Genomic DNA, 22,042 nt, shown 5'->3' with positions numbered 1-22,042 from the left:
ATTTCTTTCGGTAAGCTGATTGTCTAAATCACCGAGTAAAGGCTGGGAGAAACTTCCCCGAACACCAGAACATGCTATTTCCAACAATCTTCATTCATTCTTTTATGTAAGTTTCACATTCTACCTGGTACCATTTCCCTTTACTCGAAAGCTTCCTTAACCAGTACAGTTCTACTGGGATCAAATTCTTACAGCTTTTGTTTTTCTGAAAAAAATTCTAGTGCCTTGAATTTGAAGACTATTCTTATTTCACATAGAATCCTGACGTTGGTCCAGAATTCTGGCTTACACAGTTTTTGAAACAGTCTAAAGTCATTCTCACCTTTGTTCCTTGGCACTGTAATGCGCCTTTTTATCTTTGGCTGCTTTAAAGATTTGCCTTCTAATCACTGGCATATATAATCACAGCAACTGTACAAACTATGACATGCCTTGCTATATTATTATATGCATGTGAGGTGCTTATTCTACTTGAAGTTAACAGAAATCAAGTCTGTAGGTTTACAGAACTCGTGAAACCCGGACAATTCAGGACCATTATTTCTTCAAGTACTTTACTGTTTTGCCTCTTTCTCTCCGTGTGGGACTCTAATTATATGCATGTTGGATGGCTTAATATCATTTCATAGGTCACTGAAGCTCTATTTGTTTTTTGTGTTCTGTTTCTCAGTTCAGCTTGAATAGACTCTATTAAAATTCACTCATGTTTCTTTTACATGGTCTAATCTGTTGTTAATTTCATACAATGAACTTTTCCTTTCAGTTATATATTTTTCTCTTTAGAAGTTCCACTTGATACTTCTTTAAAAGTTTCCATTTTTCTCATCACATTTTTTTTTCTTGCCATTCTTGGAAATAGTTAATGCAACTCTTTTACCTTCCTTATGTGCTAATTTTATCACCTGTCATTTGTAGGTCTGTTTGCATTGACTGATTTTTCTGTAGGGTATGAGTCATATTTTCCTGATTTCTATCTAGCAATTTTTATTAGATGGCAGACACGTTACTCTGTTGTTCAGAGACTGGGTTTTGTCATCTTTCTTTAAAAAGTGTTGGGCTTTGTTCCAAGAAACAATTAAGTTACAGGCAAATTAGTTATATTCTCCAAGGCCTGCAATGACCTTTGCTAAGGCCCACTGATAGCGGCCTTCACTTCAGGAATAATACGGCCGTATTTCTACGGTGTAGTTCCCCGGAGTCTCCCAGATGCTAACGTCTATTTCCTAATTTAGTGACACCACTGGGCACTGTGTGGGTTTCCCAGACACAGCTCCCAGGAGGAAAGCAGGGTAAACACTGGGCTTGCAGCACTGTGCTTCCTCTCTATCAGGTCTATACTCCTGGACCACTCACTTTCCAACGTCTGAAAATAACTGGTTTTCATATATTTTATCTAGTTTTCTAGTTAATTATCCTTACATTTCTTTTGGTGCCTATTATATTAATAAAATGTTCTAATTGAAATGTGCAGTCTTAAATGTTAGGCTCCTTAAATTCTATATGCAGAGAAAGCTAAGCAATGCATAACTGATAGACAATGAGATGATGGATTGTAATAAAGTAAGAGGAATTTGGAACTATAATAAAATAAGAGGAATTCATAATTATAATATAGCTAAGAGATTACTCACCTCTGACCGCCACTAAGTTCAGTTAGGTTTTCTTTCCAAGTATTTCCTAAAGCAACCTTGAACTCTAGACCATCCAATACAGTTTGCTTCTCTGGTGGTGCAAGCATAGCACTAGCACCCGGCAAAAGAGTAGAAAAAATAGACCCGAAGTCCTTGTTTACCTGAGTAAAAAAATGATGTCAAAGGTTTTCTATAGTATCAAATTTTGACATATGTAGATGCTACCCAACAGTGCATTTTTTTTGTTTGTTACTCTACCTCAGGGGTCGTCAAATTACGGCCCATGTGACAAATCTGGCAATACCCATTTATTTATGTATTTTCTATGGCTGCAAGCACTAAAACAACAGTCTAGTAGTTGTCACAAAGACTATTTGGCTGGCAAAACAACAAAATTACTTGTCCCTTTACAGAAACAGTTTACTGAGCCCTGCTCCAACTTCCAAAGGGAACTAGAGGCTATACCTCAACTCTACCTTGAAGTTTTGGAGGCCATATTGCAGGAACACTCAAAGACATCCTTGTACAGTATAGAAGACTGAATTTTTGGTTAGAGAAGCAAAAACAAAACAAAAACCCTTTTTGCCACAAAATGTTCTCTTACAAAACTTGTTTTCTGTTGACTGGTATGGTTAAGATGGGCCTGTGATTATCTATGAACCTAAAAAAGCCGAGGATGATCAGGTGACCCTGGAGAAAAAGAGGCATGAAATTACACAACCAGGTCTGTTCAAGGTGTCGAATAATTCTTTTTATGCTTCTTCTCATTGTCAAAGAAGCTGTTGGCCTATCTTCATCAAGCCACAGGAGAGTGAGATTTAGGGCCAATAGTATAGCTTTTAATTGAGTGGGTTTTGTGCATATACACTTAATGATGTGAGAATTTGGACATCTGTCCTCAAAGACATGACTAATAACCTCAGAGTTCAGCAGATAAATTTGAGAGTGTATATACACATACCACACACCCACAGGACTTGGACAACCCTGTTCTCTAGGAAAACCTCCAGATTCAAGTACAAAATTCAAGGCAAATATACTTTTTATGAGCATGTTTAGTAAAAAAGAAATCTCCTAGACATCATCAGTTTTCCAGAATATAAACTTACTAAGGAACACATATTTTCAGAGCACTGTACCCATGCTAAGGAATTATCCCACAGGAGACGCAGGCTCTAGTTTTATCTGGGATAAAATTTCACAGGTAGGCAAGGTTCAGCTAAATGGGCAGACAACAACTGTCTCTTTTGGGAGAGCTAGGAGGTAGCATAGTATTCAAAAACATCTAGATTCTTTTTCCTTTCTTTTTAATACTTTGGCCAGGCAAGAGAGAGGCAGTTCAGAACTAAGACAGTGGAATGCCACTAAACCCTAAACACGGCCATGGAGCCCATGTATGTGTCTTCCAAAGGAGGAAAGGGAAACTGACTTATCAGTTAATGGACAGCGAAGAATAGTCTTGTCCTCGATAGAAAATAAATTATAATCATAGGTAGGTATAGAGATACAATGCAATCAATTTTAAAAATCAAAATGAAGCGAAAAAGGAAAAACCCAACCAGTGCCTAAAACACTCCGGCTTCGTGAACGGAGTATGCTTATGGCCAGAAGGACGTATATAAGGCTGACAACAAAACCTACCTCATTAGGTTCCTGTGAGGATTAAATGAAAAAATTAATGAGAATAGTGAATGACATAAGCACTCAGTAAATTTACTTGCTTTGTGAGAACCTTAGAAATAGGGAAAAATCAGTACGAAGGATAAATTTATTCTAACCATTAACCCAGGAACCATGGGGAAAACAAGAAACAAGAGAGAAAACCTTTTAGGTCCAGTGTTAGATCCACGTGATGTACAATAATGGGACCGACTTTTTGCAGCATTTTTAAAAAGACAGGCAGATGAGACAAGGGGAACCCTGAAAATTGGGGCTGAAAGAGGTTAACTGTGCTGTCATAATTGAAAATAAAGTTCCTATAGAATTAAGAAAAAAGGAATGGTGCCCAGTTAAATTCTAAAAGCACAGGCTTTGTACCAAATAGCATGGTCACTATGTTCAGAATTTAATGAAAAAGTGTTTTTTGCTATGGTAGATATAAAAAAATAGGTTAAGGAATTATTCTAAAGGAGACAAATATATACAGCCAGGAAATTAGAACTAGTGGTAAAGAACCTTGAAATCATACAAAGTTGTCATAAAACAAAACAAAAATGGTAACTGAGATTTTTTTTTAAAAAAACAGGAGTCCAGTAAAAAACAGTACTTCCTTGTTTATGCCCAATTCTTAAACAAAAGCGTGCTGGCAGTTAGCAACAAAGGGCAGTTTTGACTTTGGTGCTAATTTAGAAAAAAAGAATACTAGTTTTTAATCTTTGGCTACTTCGTTTTTGTAAGCTTTGGTTTTTTCATGTGTAAAATAGGAATAGTAACTATCAAGGTAATGGAATTGTTTTAAAACAATTCATGTAAATTAATTAACAAAGATACTATTTAATGTGTTAACTAATATACTTATTAATGCAATGTGTACAAAATGTTTTGTTAAAAACCTACATGATGCATAACATTTATGAATTATGAAATAAAATTAATAATTTGTTAAGTGGTAAAAAATGCCAAGCTTGCCATAGAAACATTCTTCTTCTTCTTTTTTTGAAAATCTTTTTGTTTTTAAGATTTTATTTCTTTATCTTCAGAGGAGAAGGGAAGGAGAGAGGGAGAGAAACATCAATGTATGGTTGCCTCTCATGTGTCCTCTGCTGGGAACTGGCCTGCAACCCATGCATGTGCCCTGACCGGGAATCGAACCGCAGTTGTTTGGTTTGCAGACCCACACTCAATCCACTGAGCTACACCAGCCAGGACTCATAGAGATATTCTTAAAACTAATACTTGACCTCTGTGAGTTTGGGCAAGAGAAACCATGGAGGTTAGAACTGAAGGGATGCTTGGGGAGAACCAAGGGAACTTTTCCAACAATCAGAGCTTTCCCAATGTGAAAATAACACTGCTTCCAGTTTCAAGCAGAGGGTGAGTAGAGAGTATCTTAAGGTTTCTTTCGAATATAAAAGCCTATGACCTCATGGAAAGAAAAGAGGACAAAAAGTGTCCCCTTTAAGGTAATAGAGAACTGGCAACCAGAGTAAAAGTAAAAAATGGAGAAACCTAAAAAGTTAGGAATTTAGCAGCACTTAGGAACCAGAGAAGAGACAGAGAGAGGATGATGGAGTGACACAAAGCGACCTCTGCAAATGGGCAGGAGTCAGGCCCCAAAGGACAAAACGCACCAGGCCCTTTCATACATGAACCAGTCACCTCCAATTCATCCTAGGTAAACCTATTGCCAATATTCTTCATCTTTGCCTCACACAGAATAAATGGTATTAGTTTGGGTTCAAATACCTTTTGCCAAGCAATATTTAGGGCTTGGTTTTTCTTCTGGTCAAGGTCTTCTATAGTTGCAAGTATTTTGGATTTGTCATTTTCTACAATTCTCTTCTTCTTCATCAAGTCATTATACTGGCAAAATAAAAAGCATACTTAACTGGAAAAATTGAAAGTTGTTTTTATAGTCTAGAATTCAGTCAGGAATAAAGAGCCTTCGTTATTTTATTTACATTATGTACACTCTTACTTACCAACAAGATATACTGTACTGACAGCTAAAATGTACACCAATCATGAGGAAAGGAAATATATCAGTATATAAAATTCAATTATAACTGAGAAATTGTAGGACAAGCTCCTATATTTTGACTCCACCAATATTCCCTTGTCCTTCTAGCAGCCAAGACACAATGAAAAATGTGTGACATGTAAACTCAAAGGTAGCTCTGAATGCTTATTAAGGTTAATCTTAGCAGTGACAGACAATTTCAATTCTTTACCACCACGTACAAACACTACATGATCTGGCCTTTATCTCTCTGGTTTTGGGCATCACACTCCTCTCCACCCTGCAGCCATTTGGTCTTTTTCAGTTCCTTGGACTAACCATCTCACTGTAGCTCCAGGGTCCTCGCACTGTGCACTGTTCATCTGTATCTGACCTTACTCAGTGTCCCAAGTTTCAGCTCCAAAATCACATCTTCACAGCGACCTTTACTAGTCAACATAGAAATTTTCTGGAAAAAAACTGAGGGAGGCTGCAGCGGGGTAATTATACCATGAGTAGCAGAACTCCCTAAAAAGCCTCTTAATTCATTTTTCCTCAAGGCCTCAAACTCCCTCCCTTAAAATCTCCAGCCAGTCCTGCTAGCTTCCTTGCTGTCCCTCTTCCTACGGCCAGGCTCCTAAAACCTGCTCTCCACATTTTTCTCATTCCGTGCATTACTCCATGTAGTAGTTTCGTAGGTGTACAGACACAAAATATAACAGAGAAACAAACAAAAGTCCATTTGTTTATCAGTAACAGAGCTTTTCTCTTTGATAAAGAGATGGAAGTTGGTAAACCCTCTAAAAATTTTTTAATACTTATCATTATCTACTAAAAGCAAGCAAGTAAAAGAACAAGTTTTCCAATGTTCTACAGCTCAAATTTGGGCCAATGATTTATTTCCCCAAATATCCTATATATTGCAAAGCTTTGATGAAGAAATGGAAACCAGCAAGAACATTTTGTAGAGAGATCACAACACACACATCGTTAGTCCGTTTGGTATCTAACATAATATAGATTCTTTGTGGATACTAATGTCAATACCAGTTAAAAAAATCACAGCAAAATTTCTTAAAATTGAGCTTATCATAAAGTATCACTTTTATGGAGCTCTCATTCTATTATGAAAATTCAGACAGAATTTTGCAGAATGAAAGAAGATATAGGGCATAATATAAAATTACTCAGATGGCTAATTTTTATGGGGCTGTCACAGATAGGAATTGTTTTCCCCTCTGCATTTTTCTAGTGACACGGCAGACTATAAAAATTTTGTCAGGGCAGGGGAAATGGATAACCTTACCAAGTAACTTTGCGCATTAACACGGAAGATGCTGCTGGTAAAACAGTGGTTATGTAGGTAACAATTTTAAGGACTGCTTACATTAACCGACACTGCCAGTTTACACAGAGCTCAAAGGAAGACGGTAGTTGTGGAGTGACTGGTGAGGAGGTGGCGTACCTTAGTTTTCATTGCCTTTCCAGGTAAGCGAATCAAATGCTAGCAATGTGAGGTGTTAAGATGATCAGAAAGTATTGTTTGTATCTACACCAAGAATAAGGTAAGAGTAGAACATATTTACAATAAAGGGCAAAGCCAGCAGAAAAGTAATTCAAGGCACAACAGAACATACAAACAACTGATGATGCAAAAAGAATGAAATCAGAAAACAAAGGACTGGAAAGGGAGAAAAGGAAAACCGGAAGAAAGCAAGTACCAAGGACATGAAGCAAAAGGTTGACCCTAATTACTGCCTCAGAGGTTATACAGAGCCACCAATGCAACCGGCCCTCTCACGTGCCCAGAGCCGCAGGAAAACGACTCACCCGCTCTTCCGCCTCCGTCAGCACGTTCATAGCTCTCATGTTGACATTTCTTCCTAGTTTCTCCTTCATTTCTTGCAACTTCTGAAGTCTCTGACCAGCTTCTTTGGGGTTATTAGTTTTGAAATCATAGGCACTATTGGGTAGCCCAAAGAGGTGTTTCTCTGCATTAATCCAGTCATAATCTCTCAACATTTTGGACACCTAGCCACATAGGATAACGGAAGGATCTATCATTGCTTATGAAGTCACATTTAAAAACAAGTTTCTTAAATATTTACAAATTTTAAATAAGACACTTTAGAGAAAAGCCCCATAATGGCTCATTTAAAAAAATGAGTTTCACTGTTGACAATGAGCATATATAGTAAGTATGAACATTTTTTACCTGGAGCATGGGCTCAAGAAATCAGAGATTGTACAGAAAAGTATCTTCCTATTACTTATGCATTAGAAGAAGGCCAACTCAGAAATTTTTACAATGAAATTTAAGTCAGATGAGGCTTCTTCAAATTTTAATAAATTCCATTTTTGCTTCAAAAATAACAAGCTGTGAAAATTAAACTTCTTACAGGAACACTAAAGTCAGATTTGGTAAAACCATGAAAGCCTATTCCTGACTGGTATCTAATAATTTTTCTCAGAATTATAATCTAATTGAAAAACTGTCCTAGATGTTCATTCCATTCCCATTGCTCTCTTTTGACCAGACAAATAGTAAAATACTTCATATAACTAATGGAAAATTTTGAATTACAGTGCTTAAGGAAGGCTTTCTTCCACTAGAATTCTGTAATGTTGGTTCTGAGTGGTAGAAACTACTACACGTCAGTCTGTCTGTCCTTATTAATTTCCTGGTTACGGTCTCCCCCCTAGGTTCCAAAGTAAGACAAGTATTTCTAGTCTGCCTTCCCTGGTGACACTTAAACTCACTGAAAGCCCTGTTTACATGCAGCTCATCTGTGTATCTCTAGTAAGTGGCATAGTGTCCGAAACTAGTTTGTTTGTGATAAATATTCAATAAACCACTTCTTTCACAGAATCCTTGACTTTTTAACAGTTCTATTTCTGAATCCCTTTACCCCCTTAACCGTAAATAAAATCCCCTAGCAATTACCAATACTATCATTAATTACCAAATAGGCTAATGATAAATACTAATTAAAATATTAGAATAGTACAATGATTTAAAAAACATTTTTTATGAACAGGTAATGAACACAAACATGACTCTTTCAGGGGGTATGGAGACTATTTTGTATGCTGTGATCTTTTTGAAGTTAAATCTATTGTGCTTCTATGATGCTAAAAAAGATTTAAAAGGCACCAAACTGTTACATACCCAAAAGAAAACATAATGGATAACTTATTGAGACCACATGGGTGCAGCCTCTTACCCAAGCAATGGATTTCTCCAAAAGCATGTATTTTCCTGAAAGTACTAAAGACACTACAATACACTAAAGGAAGGCGCTTTAAGAGTGACCAAAAATACTGAGATAATCTCAAAAAGATAACTGCTTGGTAAAAGATTTCAGATGAGGGTGCAAAAATTATCATACCGACCCTTGGAAGGATGTCCACATCCAGAAGCACATTAAGTTTAGAAGCTGCCTGTGAGTCTTTAAGTTCAAGTTGAAATAAGGTAAACAAATATATTATTATTACTAATATATTAATAATAGATCTATGAACATTGGGGGGGAAAGTCCCTTCCATGAGAGGCCATTAAGTATGTGGTAACATCATGCAGATGGAGATAAATTTAAAAACAAAACATATGGGGCATTTGGTGAAAAATGAGCTTTGCTGAGAAGCAGTTAACATAGCTGTAAAGGTTCGAAATTATGTTATACAGTAGTTCTGCCATTTATACTTAATTCTTCCTCTAGTGTACTGGAATATTTCAATAACCCAGAAGGCAACATGTTCTTAGGGGCAAAAATGAACATAAACATGCCTTTGCAGCAGCATCTTCTGCTTCCCGTTTATGTTTGCTGATATTGTGGTCAAGTTCTTTAATTTTAAGCTGAGAGTCATTGTTTTGTTCCTTGTGCTTCGCTACTTCTGCATATTTAGCTTTAATTACATTGTCTTGGGCTGTTATCACTTCTTTTTGCTTGGTCATCTCTTCTTGAGCTTTATTTAATGATTCCTGAAACGAATAATTAGGAGATGATATATATATATAACAAGGTAATATCGAGATATTTTTAGTTTACAGGCAAATGGTCACCTAACCCTCTGTATTTTATATCCCCATTAAAGTGACTAATCAATTTTATACATAGGAGAAAAGTGGGATTTCCAGTAGAAAAGTGGGATTTCCAGTAGAAAGAAAAACAGGAGATGGGATGCAGTGATCATGCTGGAGGCAACCACGTTTTGCTGAATTATTATAATTAATTGTAATTAATCTTCTCTCCTATTGGGCAGGAGAGACTGCTGCAATGTGACCTGTGAGGTCTCTCAGAAAAGTGGCATTTCTGGGTAGCTAATAAGATAATCTGATGGACTCCCAAATGACATTTATCAGGAGGGGCCAAGAACAGGGGTAGAAAGTAGGCTGGGATTGGCTCCTTTGCCCTTCTGTCTCGCCTGGCATCCAAAAAGCTATGTCCCAGCAAGTGCTGTCCCTGCAGCACTTCTTTACAGACAGCTTCCCCTGTCACCACCAGTGGGCCCACACAGGTCTTCTCCACTAGATCTGGCTCTCAACCCTGAAGGCAGCATGGGGCTCTTTTCCAGATGTATCTCTTCCACAAGTGCACTGCCTCAGCCCTACAGGGTAATGCCTGTTTCTTGTATCTGCTATTCCCATTTTCAGGTTCTCTTTACCTGTTAGTGATCAATCCCAAATCATTTCAAATTCCTATGATAGTTAATAATTTTGCATTTAAAACTTGCCCATTCAAACTACTGCGTAGCCCTGGCCAGTGGCTCAGCTGGTTGGAGCATCTTCCTGTACATCAAAACGTTGAGGGTTCCATTCCTGGTCAGGGTACACACCTAGGCTGCGAGTTCAATCCCCAGTTGAAGCATGTATGGGAGGCAACCAATCGATGCCTCTGTCTCTCTTTCTCCCCTTCCCTCCCACTCGTTCTCTCTCTAAAATCAAGGAAGAAAATCTTCAAGTACAGATTAAAAAAATTTACCATGTAGTTTCTGTCATCTCAAAGTCCTGGACTAAAAATAATTAGTAATAGTATTTCAGGACTCTTTCTGGATGGGTAGTCATTATTTTTGTGTCTCTTCATGTAACGAGTGAAGAGAATGTGTTCTCTCAAGTCAAACGTCTTTAGCCAACATTTCAATGTTGAACATAAATAAATTAAAGCAATTCCTTCAGTATGGTAAGTATATCTTACCTTACTTGTGGCCACTTCAGCTGCCATTACTTCAATTTGACCTTCATAGGATTTGATAGCTTCATTTACAGCTTCAAGCTGTTGTTTGTAGGATGCATGTTCTCTCTTAAGTTCCTCCAGCTCCAGAGTGATAGCTTCAACTTCCTACAAGAAACACAATATCTGGGCATTCATTCAACAGGTTACTGACTACTGAAAATATGTATCAACGATATTAGCAAGAACCTCATGCAAGTAAGACCCACAGCTTACTCACTCAACTACCAAATACACAGGCACGCTATTTCCACAGCGTAAGGGAAGGAAAGGATATTATTTACTTTCCTACGCCTAAGAAAAATGACACATCTATGTACAATGTTTACGAGTTCAAAAATTTGGCATAAATTACTTCCTTTACCCTTTTATTCCCATAGGGAAAAATAATATAGAATTGTATATAACAGGTAAATTATGTAGAAATTAAAGCCTTTTCTAAACAATTATTCAATGTCAAAAATTAGTTTCTCAATTTTCTTCTTCCCTATTACAGCTTTTAGTTCATTAGAACATAATTTGTGCAGCTAATTAATTACAAAACTGTAAGATGGGTTACAAAAACAAATTATGAAGAAAAGTGAAATTGCAACAGTGATTCACAGTACAGCAACTGGAGATGGCAAAATCTAGGCTAAATTTCCAGCTTTGGTACTATTAAAAATACATAATCAAATACCACAGGTTACAATTAAGTGGCACTTTGTGAATACATGATTTGCCCTACATCATTCTGTCATAGTATACGTTCCCAAAAACGATCAACAAAAGAAATACCAACACTGAATCTCTCATGACATAGTACCACCACATAATGTAAGTTTTGGTTCACTTTAGATTGAAGCATTTACCAAAAGGCAACTTTGCTCTTAGTCTAAAATTAGCAAGCCAATGAAATGCACACTTATATGACAGACACTCAATTATAAGGTTTTCAGAGAAGACTATTTTAATTTGACTTATAAGATGTATAATTTAATTCCCTAAAAAAAGCACATCTTGGTTTTAGACTTAATTGTGATGAATATTGATAAACAAGGCCAACCAATTATACCACCTTCAGCTGTACACTGATCTTAAAAGCTCAGTTCCATTTCAAGAAGGGTTATTACCTGTTGTTTTTCTTTCATCTTCTTGCTGGAAGCATCTGCTTTTGTCCTGGCACAATCAAGTTTGTTCTGAGCATCCTTCAGCTCTTTCTCTCTTTCCGCTTCTGCATTTTTCATTTTATTTTCCAGTACTTCATATTTTTCTTCTGCTTTTTTTTGAACTTCTTTGGTATTTTTTAAGATCTCCTCGCTTTCGTCTGTTCATAAGGCAGACAAACATAGCTAAATGAGGTGCTCCAACAATTAACGGTTACAGATAATGGCTTACAATTCAACTTTTAATAGAAGAAATAGTCTGGAAAGGCTAGAGTTAAAAAAAATTGTTCCAACCTTATTCTAGAAATGGTGTATTAAAACAAGGATCCTGCATAAGAGCCATATTTGAATTATCCGAAGATCAATGAGGAAATTATTTCCAGTCATATGAAAGTGAGTAATATGAACTCTACATAAAACTTACCTACTTTAACAGGGTTTTGAAAGAATTTATTAAAAAGTTTATAGACCATCTTTTTTATATATCAGTATAATTCCTAAAACCAGAACTGAGAATAATTATATTTTTTCTTCATTTTAGTTGCCAAAAAGCTTATAATTAATTTCATAAACAAGCTTACTTTGTGTTCTTCATTTATTTACTTTGATTCAAGGAACTTCTTATTAAAGAGAAATATTTAAGAACATGTCTAGGATGAAGCAGAGTGAAAATACTGTTTCTAGATTTATAAAGAAAAGGTAAGATAGAATGAGTATGTCAATTTTGTCAACAAAATTGACACTATGATAGAACACAGGTACAAATATAAACTTGGATACCATGATTGTACAATTTCTTACACTACTGGCTGTAAAATACCATAATTAGAAATCAAAACATAACCCCCCCCCAAACCCAAAAAACCTGAAACAAACGAAAAATGGAAATACAACCTACCAAAATGTATAGAATGTGCAAAAGCAGTTCTAAGAGGGAAGGTCATAGGGATAAATGCCAACATGAAGAAACAAATAAAAATCTCAAATAAAAGACCTCAATTTATACCTCAAGGAGCTAGAAAAAGAACAAAGACTAAAGGTTGTATAAGGAAGAACACAAGAAAAATCAGATTGAAAATAAAGTAAATACAGACTAAAAATACAATAGAAATATAACACTAAGAATTGCTTCTTTGAAAAGGTAAACAAAATTGACAAACTATTAGCTAGATTCACATACATATAAATAAAAGACAGAGGGAAGATTCAAAATAAATAAAATCAGAAAAAAGTCACAACCAATATCATAAAAATACAAAATATAGAGACTACTATGAATGATTTTATGCCAACAAACTGGATAACCTATACAACTTATGAAAATTAAATCATGGAGAAATATAAAATCTAAAAAGACAAATTACTAGTGAGGAGGCTGAATCAGTAATCAAAACCTCTCAATAAAAGAATGAAAGTCCAGTGCCAGAAGACTTCACTGATAAATTCTACCAAACACTCAAAGCAGGATTAATGCTAGTCCTCCTTAAACTCTTCAAGTTCATTTTATGAGGCCCACGTTACCCTGATACCAAAACCAGACAAGAATGCCACAAGAACATTACAGGTCAATATTTCTGATGAACATAAATGCAAAAATCCTCAACAAAAGATAAACCAAATTCAGTAATGCAAAGATCATTCCTCTGGGATGCAAGGATGGTTCAACATCTGCCAATCAATGTGATATAACCATATTAACAAAAAGAAGGACAAAAATAATATGATCTCAATGGTACAGAAAAGATATCAGATGAAATTCAACATCCATTTATGACAAAACTCTCAATAAAGTGTGTGTAAAGGGAATGCACCACAACATAACAAAGGCTATATATTACAAGCCCATAGTTAACATCATACTTAACAGTGAAAAACTTGAAAGTTTTCCTCTAAGATCAGGGACAAGAATAGAGTACCCACTCTCACTACTATTATTCAACTCGGTGTTGGAAATCTTGACCAGATAAATTAGGCAAGAAAAAGAAATAAAAAGTATCTACATTGGAAAGGAAGAAGTGAAACTGTCACTAATTGCAGATGACACACTATCTATAGAGAATCCTAAAGACTCTATCAAACAACTTAGAATAAATGAATTCAGTAAAGTTGCAGAACACAAAATCAATATACTAAAGTCTGTTAACTTTCCTGTAAACTAATAAACTATCAGAAAGAGAAATTTAAAAACAATTCCATTTATAACTGAATCAAAAGAATAAAATATGTAGCAATAAATTTAACTAGGGAGCTAAAAGACTTGCACAATGAAAACTATAAGACACTAATAAAAAAATTAAAGATACCAATAAGTGAAAAAATATTCCATGCTCATAGACTAGAAGAATGTTATTAAAATGTCCATACTACCTACTCAAAGTAACCTATAGATTTAACAGCATCTCTATCAAAATTCCAATGGCATTTTTCACAGAACTAGAATAATTCTAAAATTAGTATGGAACTGGAAAAAACCATGAATAGTCAAAGCAATGTTAAGAGTGAAAACAAAGACAGAGGTATCATGCTCCCTGAATTCCAACTATGCCACAGGGCTATAGTGATCAAAACATTATGGTATTGGCATAAAGACACATACATAGCTCAATGAAATAGGAGGATAAACCCAGAAATTAACCTACACAAAAGGGTCAATTTATTTACAAGAAAGGAGCCAAGAATACATATGAAGAAAGTACAATTTCTTCAAAATAAGGTGCTGGGAAAACTGGCCTGCCACACGAAATGGGACTGCTACCTTATCCCATACACAAAAAATTGATTCAAGACTTAAAGATAAGATCTAAAACCATAAGCCTCCCAGGAGAAAACATAGGGGGATCTTAGTTATGATTTTTTAGATTTGACACCAAAAGCAAATGCAACAAAAGCAAAAATCAAGCAGGACTACATGAAACTAAAATAGCTCTGCACAGCAAAGGAAACCATCAACAAAATAAAAGACAACCTACTAAATGGGAGTAAATTTTTGCAAATCATATCTATAAGGGATTCATAACTAAGATCTATTAAAAAATCATACAATTTAAAATAAAAAAAACCACAATCCAGTAAAATGGAGAGAGCTTCTGAACAGACATTTTCCACAGTGACCAAATGACCAAGATAGATAATAACTACTTACAGAAATACTCTTAATTTTAGAAAACACCAAAAATCATCTTTGAATAAAACAGGCTTCTTTAAAAATAATTCCTTCTACTAATCTTTACCATTTCCGCTTGGCATCGCAAGCATTACATGAAAAGATGGTCATCATCACTAATCAGGGAACTTCAAATCGAAACCACAATGAGGTATCATGTCCACTTTTAAGAATGACTATTATCAAAAAGGCAAGAAATACTAAGTGCTGTCAAGGAAATGTTGGCACTATGCTGGCAATGTACACTGGTGCAAACAATATGGAGGTTCCTCAGAAAGATACAGACAGCATTACCATAATGATTCAAAAAATCCTCTTGTGGGTATTTAGCTGAAAATGAAACACTAACTCAAAAAGATATATGCAACCCCTCACATGTTATTGTAGCCATATGCACAACAGACAAGATGTGGGAAAGGTGAATGGATAAAGACAATACCACACACATGAATGCGAATATTATCCAGCCATAAAAAGGAAGGAAATCTTGATGTCTGTGACAATACAGATGGCCCTTGAGGGCATAAAGCTAGGTGAAACAAACAAACAAACCAAAAAACCATTTGATCTCTCTTATATGTGGAATCTGAACAATGGCTACCAAATATGTGAGCTCACAGACCCAAAGAACAGACTGCAGGAGGTAAGGAGTGGGGGTATAGGGTGAACAAAACTGGTGAAGTGTTTATTTTATAAAAGAAAAAAGTAAAAATATTTGTGGGAAATAGGTGTATGGATATCATCCTGGGGAACAAGAAAAATTAAAGCTACCACATACAATTAAATTCTGATTAAAATGGTAAGATAGGTTTTTAATATTGGGGAAAGAGATAGCTATAAATGAATCAGAAACAAAAAATGCTAATTAACTGTATCTTCACAACAGATCAGAGAATTTTAAAAGTCTAAAAAGGAATAGATGTAGAAAATTGAGAACTTTCATTTGCCACTTGTACAAATGTGTACTTCTACAAATGGGCAGAATTTGGCAATAAAATAATCACAACATGTAATAATTAAGTAAGTATTAAAGATAATTCAGCCCTGGCTGGTGTAGCTTAACGGACTGAGTGCCAGATGCTTCGATTCCCAGTCAGGGTACATACCTGGGCTGTGGGCCAGATCCCCAGGAGGGGCACTTGAGAAGCAACCACACATTGATGTTTCTCTCCCTCTCTTTCTCTCTCCCTTCCCCTCTCTAAAAATAAATAAAAACTTAAAGAAAATTAAAGATAATTCCAATAAACTTATAAAAAAGATAAGATCTAAATACCTAAATCAAGGTTACCAGAAATAGATTACGCACACAAGTTCTTTATCTTACCAATGGTTTTTTTAAGAGCATCTAATTCTTCTTGTTGCTTGTGATATGAGCTTTGCTGGAGCTTGGTTTGTAATAAATCCGCCTCCTCGGTTTTCACCTCCCACTGCTGTTTCAGTTTGCGATACCTTAGAAAAGTAGGTGTGAATGCAATTTTTAAATCTGAGATATGATTGAACCTATAGGCTTTTTACCTAAAATAAACTCACATACTATATGCAAAGTAACATGCCACTGGTTACAAGAATAGTTTTGAGTCATCAATTAAATTCAAGCCTGATTTGGTCACTGAAGGTTAACAACTCTAAATGACCAAGATAGATAATAACTACTTACAGAAATACTCTTAATTTTAGAAAACACCAAAAATCATCTTTGAATAAAATAGGCTTCTTTAAAAATAATTCCTTCTACTAATCTTTACCAAAAGGAAAAACTCTTCAACAGCCTAAAAACAGATTACTACTATATAACAATTTCACAAAATTTCAAGAACTTGGTTGTCTATTAATGTCCACTTTCAAATGTTAAAAAATAACATTCCCTACACTTTCTAATAAGACTGATAAAGTATAAAACAAATACTCCCTTGAGTGTCTTGCCCGAGACTGCCTGACACCAATTAAAACCTAAGTTAGTCATTTTTCAATCCTTAAAAAATATAGTTGTAGAAATTTGGGGAAATAAGTTATGTTCCTGATATATACGGTCTATGAAAGAATGGCTTTTCGTTGACCCTTCCACTCTCCTTTTTTCAAAATCCATTTCCTTCCCTTGACCTCAGTGCCACAATTAGTCTACAAGACAATTGTGCAAAATAAACGATCCAATACTGCTGAACGAGGTTCAGTTCTAAGCCAAATGTGATCAAACTCATTGCCTTGCCAGAGCTTCCACATATCTCAGAAACACTTTGCTGCATTTTTCTCACAGAAAAAGTTGTCAGTTTATGTCACTGAAGGTAAAATGCGTGCTTTATATGTATGTGATGTTTGAAAGCGTGCATTTTGATACAGTCTGTATCTTCGAATAACCACATTAACTGATACAACAATTTCTTCAACGTACAGTGTCCTAGAATTCTTTACCATTCTAAGCTTTGATAATGTTAAAGAAGAATGCTAAAATACACCAAAATAGTTCAAGGTTTATTTAGATTTTTTTAAATCCTAATTTCAATGTTGTGAATCCTGAATAAAATGTTTTGATTTTATCTCTTGCTGTCTGCTGGCTTCAGAGGGACTGGAAATAATTACAATTCAACTTTCAAATAATGTTCCCTGTAAGCCTGTGGCATTTATAGTCCTGAAGCTAAAAGCATGTCAGGCCTGTTCTCCAGGACAACCATACGTGAGGGTCACTCACATCACTCAGTACTTATTTTGGCACCACCTTCTCAGCACGGCCCTCTCTGGACACCCAATTGGAAACTGCAGCACCTGTTTGCCCTGGATAGCTGATAGCTCCTTTCCTATTGCTTTTTTCTAACATGTGTTTTACCAATTTAATTTTTGTTTGTTTCCCCAACTGTCTATATAAAGACAATTATGAAGGGCTTTATCTGTTTGATTCGTCACTGTATTCCAGCTCCTCCAAGAGAATCTGGCACATAAGAGGAGGCACTCCACAGTCAATAATGTGACAAAAAGGTTACATTCAACAGCATGATCCCAATTTTGAAGATACAATTACATGCTTGTATCCTACACAAACATAAGTAATTTTGAAAATTACACATACATACCTACGTCCACACCCACAAAAGAAACACTTCAAGAACATGCTTCATTCTTTAATTTTAGCAGTAAAACTATCAGACATAAACTTGTTTACCTCCTCCACAGGGAAACTAGTGATCTTCAATACCTACAGGACCACCACAATGCTGCTGAAGTTAGTGCAGATACCCGGTCAATGCTACACTGTATCACATCAGTTCAAACCAAGGACTCAAGTGTTTCTAGCAACTTCCAGAGTACCTGTGCGCTTCCCCACCAAACCCAGCAGAGTGCATCCCAAAGAGAAAGGGGAATATTTGGCTATTTTTTCCTTCTTTTGTTTAATTAGCTTTCCCTAATTTCTTATAACAAAGACATTATTTTCACTAGAAAAGATGAATAACTGATAAACAAGCTATCAACTCACAATTTATTCAACTACAACCAGGGATATTATGAAAAAGTCAGAAGCTGTATTTCTCTAAATAAATTTGTTTCCCTTTCTACCATGCGAATATTTGATTAAAAATATATATGCATATATTTTAATTTAACAGAAGTCTTACTTTTCAGCAGTGTTTTTAAGACCTGCTAGTTCCTCTTCTAGAGCCTGTAGCTCATTCTCCTTGATTCTCAGCTTATCTTGAACATCTTTAAGCTCTTGAAACTTCATTAAAATAGAAGCTGCCTGGGATCGAGCACCTGACAGAAACAAATTGAAAGAAGCCGTGGACATTAAGTTATCACATATTTGGTAAACAATAAAAAACTTTTTCTGAGAAAAAATTTTCTAAGAGAAAATTTATACTTAAAATGGTTCCATAGCCAATCTTGTACAGTGAGCTTATAAAGCTACAAAATTCACATCACCATTCAACTCTTGAACTATACATACTTTGTACATAATCCAAGTAGATGTGGTGGATTATTTATTCAAAATAATCACCCCCCTGCCTATAGGGCCCATTCCTCCCAGGCCCATTTTTCTCCCCACTAACATTGGGTTGAGCCATGTAATTTGTTCTGGTTAACAAGATGGAGTGTGCCTCTTCTGAAAATAAGCCTTAAGAGACAGCACCCAATTCACCATATTTTTTTTTCCTTTTGCCCATTTCTCCTTCAGCCTTGGTCCCAGAATGAGATTAGCATGAACATAAACAACTAACCTACACTTAACATAGCACAATTATGGAAAAAACTTGGCAGCCACTTAGATTTTGGGGGCTGTTTGTTACTGCATCACAGCCTTGTCTGAGCTCTGATACAGCAGAGAAAATTGGGCACTTCAGAAGCAACTGAATTTGTCTGGCAGTAACAGGCTGAGGTGTTATATTGGCAAGAAAACTGTAGGTTTGACAGGAGAACAAAAGGTCGGTTAGCAATGCTATTATGAGTACTCTGTTAATGTGATATGGGGTTACATAACTGCCAACCCTTAAGAACTTCAATGAAATCCAGTCTCTTCTGTTTTAGATATTTACAAATATTTGGTCTATCTTCCAATTATAATTACTAGTCATCTTATTGTATACCAGGGGGCTTGATACTTGATCATGGGATTCATTTTGTTGACTCCTATTTTCTTCGTCTAGAAAGCAATTAAGTAACTTGCTATTCTAAGAGGTGTTATACAACCTCTCAGTTTGGTTAAAAGCACAAACTCTGTAATTAGACTACCTAAATGCAAATTCTGAGTTCTTCTACTTGACAGTAAGTTATTTAATCACTCTGTACCTTATTCTCTATACCTCTATATTGGAGATGATAGTGATATGCCTACTTCATGGTTGCTATAAGGATTAAATGAGTTAATTATCTAAAGCCCTTAAAGTTTTATAGAATGATAAAAATATTCTATGTCTGTATTTTCTAGTTACCAATTAACCATTTGTAGTTATTGAGGCCTTAAAATGTGACTTGTACAACTGAGGAAGTTGTTTTTCACTTAGTTTTGATTATTTGGTTGAATGTAAAGAGCCATAAATGGCTAACAGCTACTGTTTGGGGCAGCGTGGACCGACAACACTGTCTGGTACACAGCAAGTATTGTTATTCAGTGTTTGTCATTATGTGATCACTTGACACAGACCTGGAATCTCAATGTGGCAAATATTAGAACAAGAAGAATATGATCATTATCTAAGAATTTCTTTCTTAAAGCATTAAAAGGGGTCTCAAGGACAGATCTACTTTTCTGTTTTACTTTTTGCAGGAGCAGTGGCATATACACAAATCAGAAGTTAACACGTTTCCTAAAGGAGAAATGGGCAGTTAAGCTAAAAGGGTACTGAATAAAAAGACTTCATTTCCCAGTGACTAGAATAACCTAATAGGGCAAAAAAGAAAATAAATGAAGAGTAATATACGTACTTGATGAATAAAAATGCTATAGGATTGATTCCTAGACTAGAGCTCCTTGAGGACTATGATACCATATAATCTCTCAGTATTAATTAATACCTGTCACATGGTAGGTACTGAATACTGTATTCAAAAGAAAACCCAATCCCGAGATTAGGAATAACACTCTGGGTTCAGTTATTCCAACCTCATTCTATTTTCCACACAGAATTACGAAGACTGTGATATAAAACCTACCTCCGCTCAGTGTCCCGTGAGGATCAAACACCTCACCTCCTAGAGTTACAGTTCTAGTCATTATCCTTTTATCAAAGGCTACTTTTTTTGCATTATCCATACTGTCACAAACAAATGTTGTTCCAAAGACAAATTCCATTGCTTTCTGAAGTTCCGGTTTGTATTCAACCAGGGAAAGAGCCACATGAACATTGTTAGGGCCAACCTGTGTGAAAACAGATACGTCACAGAACATCCTACTCCTTTCCTTTAGAAAATTATTTCACAACATAGTGAGAACTGCTGTAACAGAAATTTAGGTAATTCTTATCTAGCACTACACTTCCTTTGACCTTTCTAAAATGTTATGGAAACCTCAAGAGTTTTAGAAAGAAAATTCAAGTTTGTTTATTTATTTTCTAAAAAAATATTTTATTTATTTATCTTTAGAGGGGAAGGGAAGGAGAGAGGAAGAGAAACATCAATGTATGGTTGCTTCTCATGCATCCCCTGCTGGGAACTGGCCTGCAACCCAGGCTTGTGCCCTGACTGGGAATCGAACCTCAATCGTCTGGTTCGCAGGCCTGTGCTCAATCCACTGAGCTACACCAGCCAGGGCAGAAAATTCAAATTTAAACACTGGAAGTATTTACTTCACTACAGTGAGGTAAACTACCTTGCTAAAGAACCAAGCGTCATGAGAGTTCCTACCTAATGGAAGCCACGACCAAGTTTCTAAACACAAAGAAAACTTTTTGGGCATATTTTCTGAATTAAAGTATAGCAACTGCTGGATCAACACTATGACATCAAATATTTTGTTTCAATTCTTTGGTAGTATGATTGTTCCTCAAGTGAATACTTTTTCATTAAAATTAAACATGCTAGGGCAGCTGCTCACCAGTTACAGAAATAAAAATACAATAATTGAGAGTAAAAAAAGAAATTTTAATCCCCGTCCTTTATTTTGACCTGTCTCTTCTCAACTTTTGACAATGAGAGAGGTGCTCTTAAAAAAATCAAGCCAGAATAATGGACATAAATCCACCCCAGGAAACCTGGGACATACAGTCACCCTAACTATGGTACGCAATATTTTGCAGTTAATTATCTTTCAAATTATTTCCCCCCTGAAAACAGAGCTACAAGATAAACAGCACAATGTTATCCCTACTTGTAGATGGGGAACCTAAAGCTCAGAGAAAGTTTAGTGTCTACCTCTGCCTATCTTTTTCAAATATTAAGCATTCTTTTTGAAGTTTAGCGGCAGCAGCAGTCAAAATACAGGCAGCTCAATGGAACACACGTTCCGCACTGTACCCTGACATAGCAGCTACCGTTAAACACATCTGGCTAAGGGACCTAGACTGTTACTTGAAATCCCAATCTACTTCTAACGCTGGTACTTGACCTCAGGCTGAAATAACCTCCAAAGCTTTTGAAGTTAAAAAAAGTACTAATGAAATATACCACCTTTCAATTACTGTGCATTCATCTCCTATCCCCTGACAGTGCACAGGATCAACACAATTGTACTTTGAAATAATTTTCATTGAAAGCTTCTCAATTTCAGCAAGTACACTGAATACCTACTTAGT

The 22,042-nt window shown here is 35.8% G+C and overlaps 1 protein-coding gene across 2 annotated transcripts in view; it reads right to left on the bottom strand.

Annotated features, from left to right (window-relative positions):
- The window catches only part of SMC2 (structural maintenance of chromosomes 2), a 53,521-nt gene that overhangs the window by 5,161 nt on the left and 26,318 nt on the right, over positions 1-22,042 (bottom strand). For both annotated transcript variants that reach the window (XM_037035809.1, XM_037035810.1), the window contains 9 exons: positions 20,466-20,670; positions 18,434-18,569; positions 16,153-16,277; positions 11,633-11,826; positions 10,485-10,628; positions 9,077-9,271; positions 7,120-7,320; positions 5,037-5,153; positions 1,632-1,792 (listed from right to left, as the gene is read on the bottom strand). In XM_037035809.1, coding sequence (XP_036891704.1) covers positions 1,632-1,792; positions 5,037-5,153; positions 7,120-7,320; positions 9,077-9,271; positions 10,485-10,628; positions 11,633-11,826; positions 16,153-16,277; positions 18,434-18,569; positions 20,466-20,670 — 1,478 coding nt within the window. The remainder of the gene's footprint in view (positions 1-1,631; positions 1,793-5,036; positions 5,154-7,119; positions 7,321-9,076; positions 9,272-10,484; positions 10,629-11,632; positions 11,827-16,152; positions 16,278-18,433; positions 18,570-20,465; positions 20,671-22,042) is intronic.

Source organism: Sturnira hondurensis, unplaced genomic scaffold, assembly GCF_014824575.4.
Source record: "Sturnira hondurensis isolate 20B ecotype Veracruz unplaced genomic scaffold, ASM1482457v3 Scaffold0022566, whole genome shotgun sequence".
Lineage (NCBI taxonomy): Eukaryota > Metazoa > Chordata > Mammalia > Chiroptera > Phyllostomidae > Sturnira > Sturnira hondurensis.
This window is presented reverse-complemented; position numbering and strand designations above follow the sequence as displayed.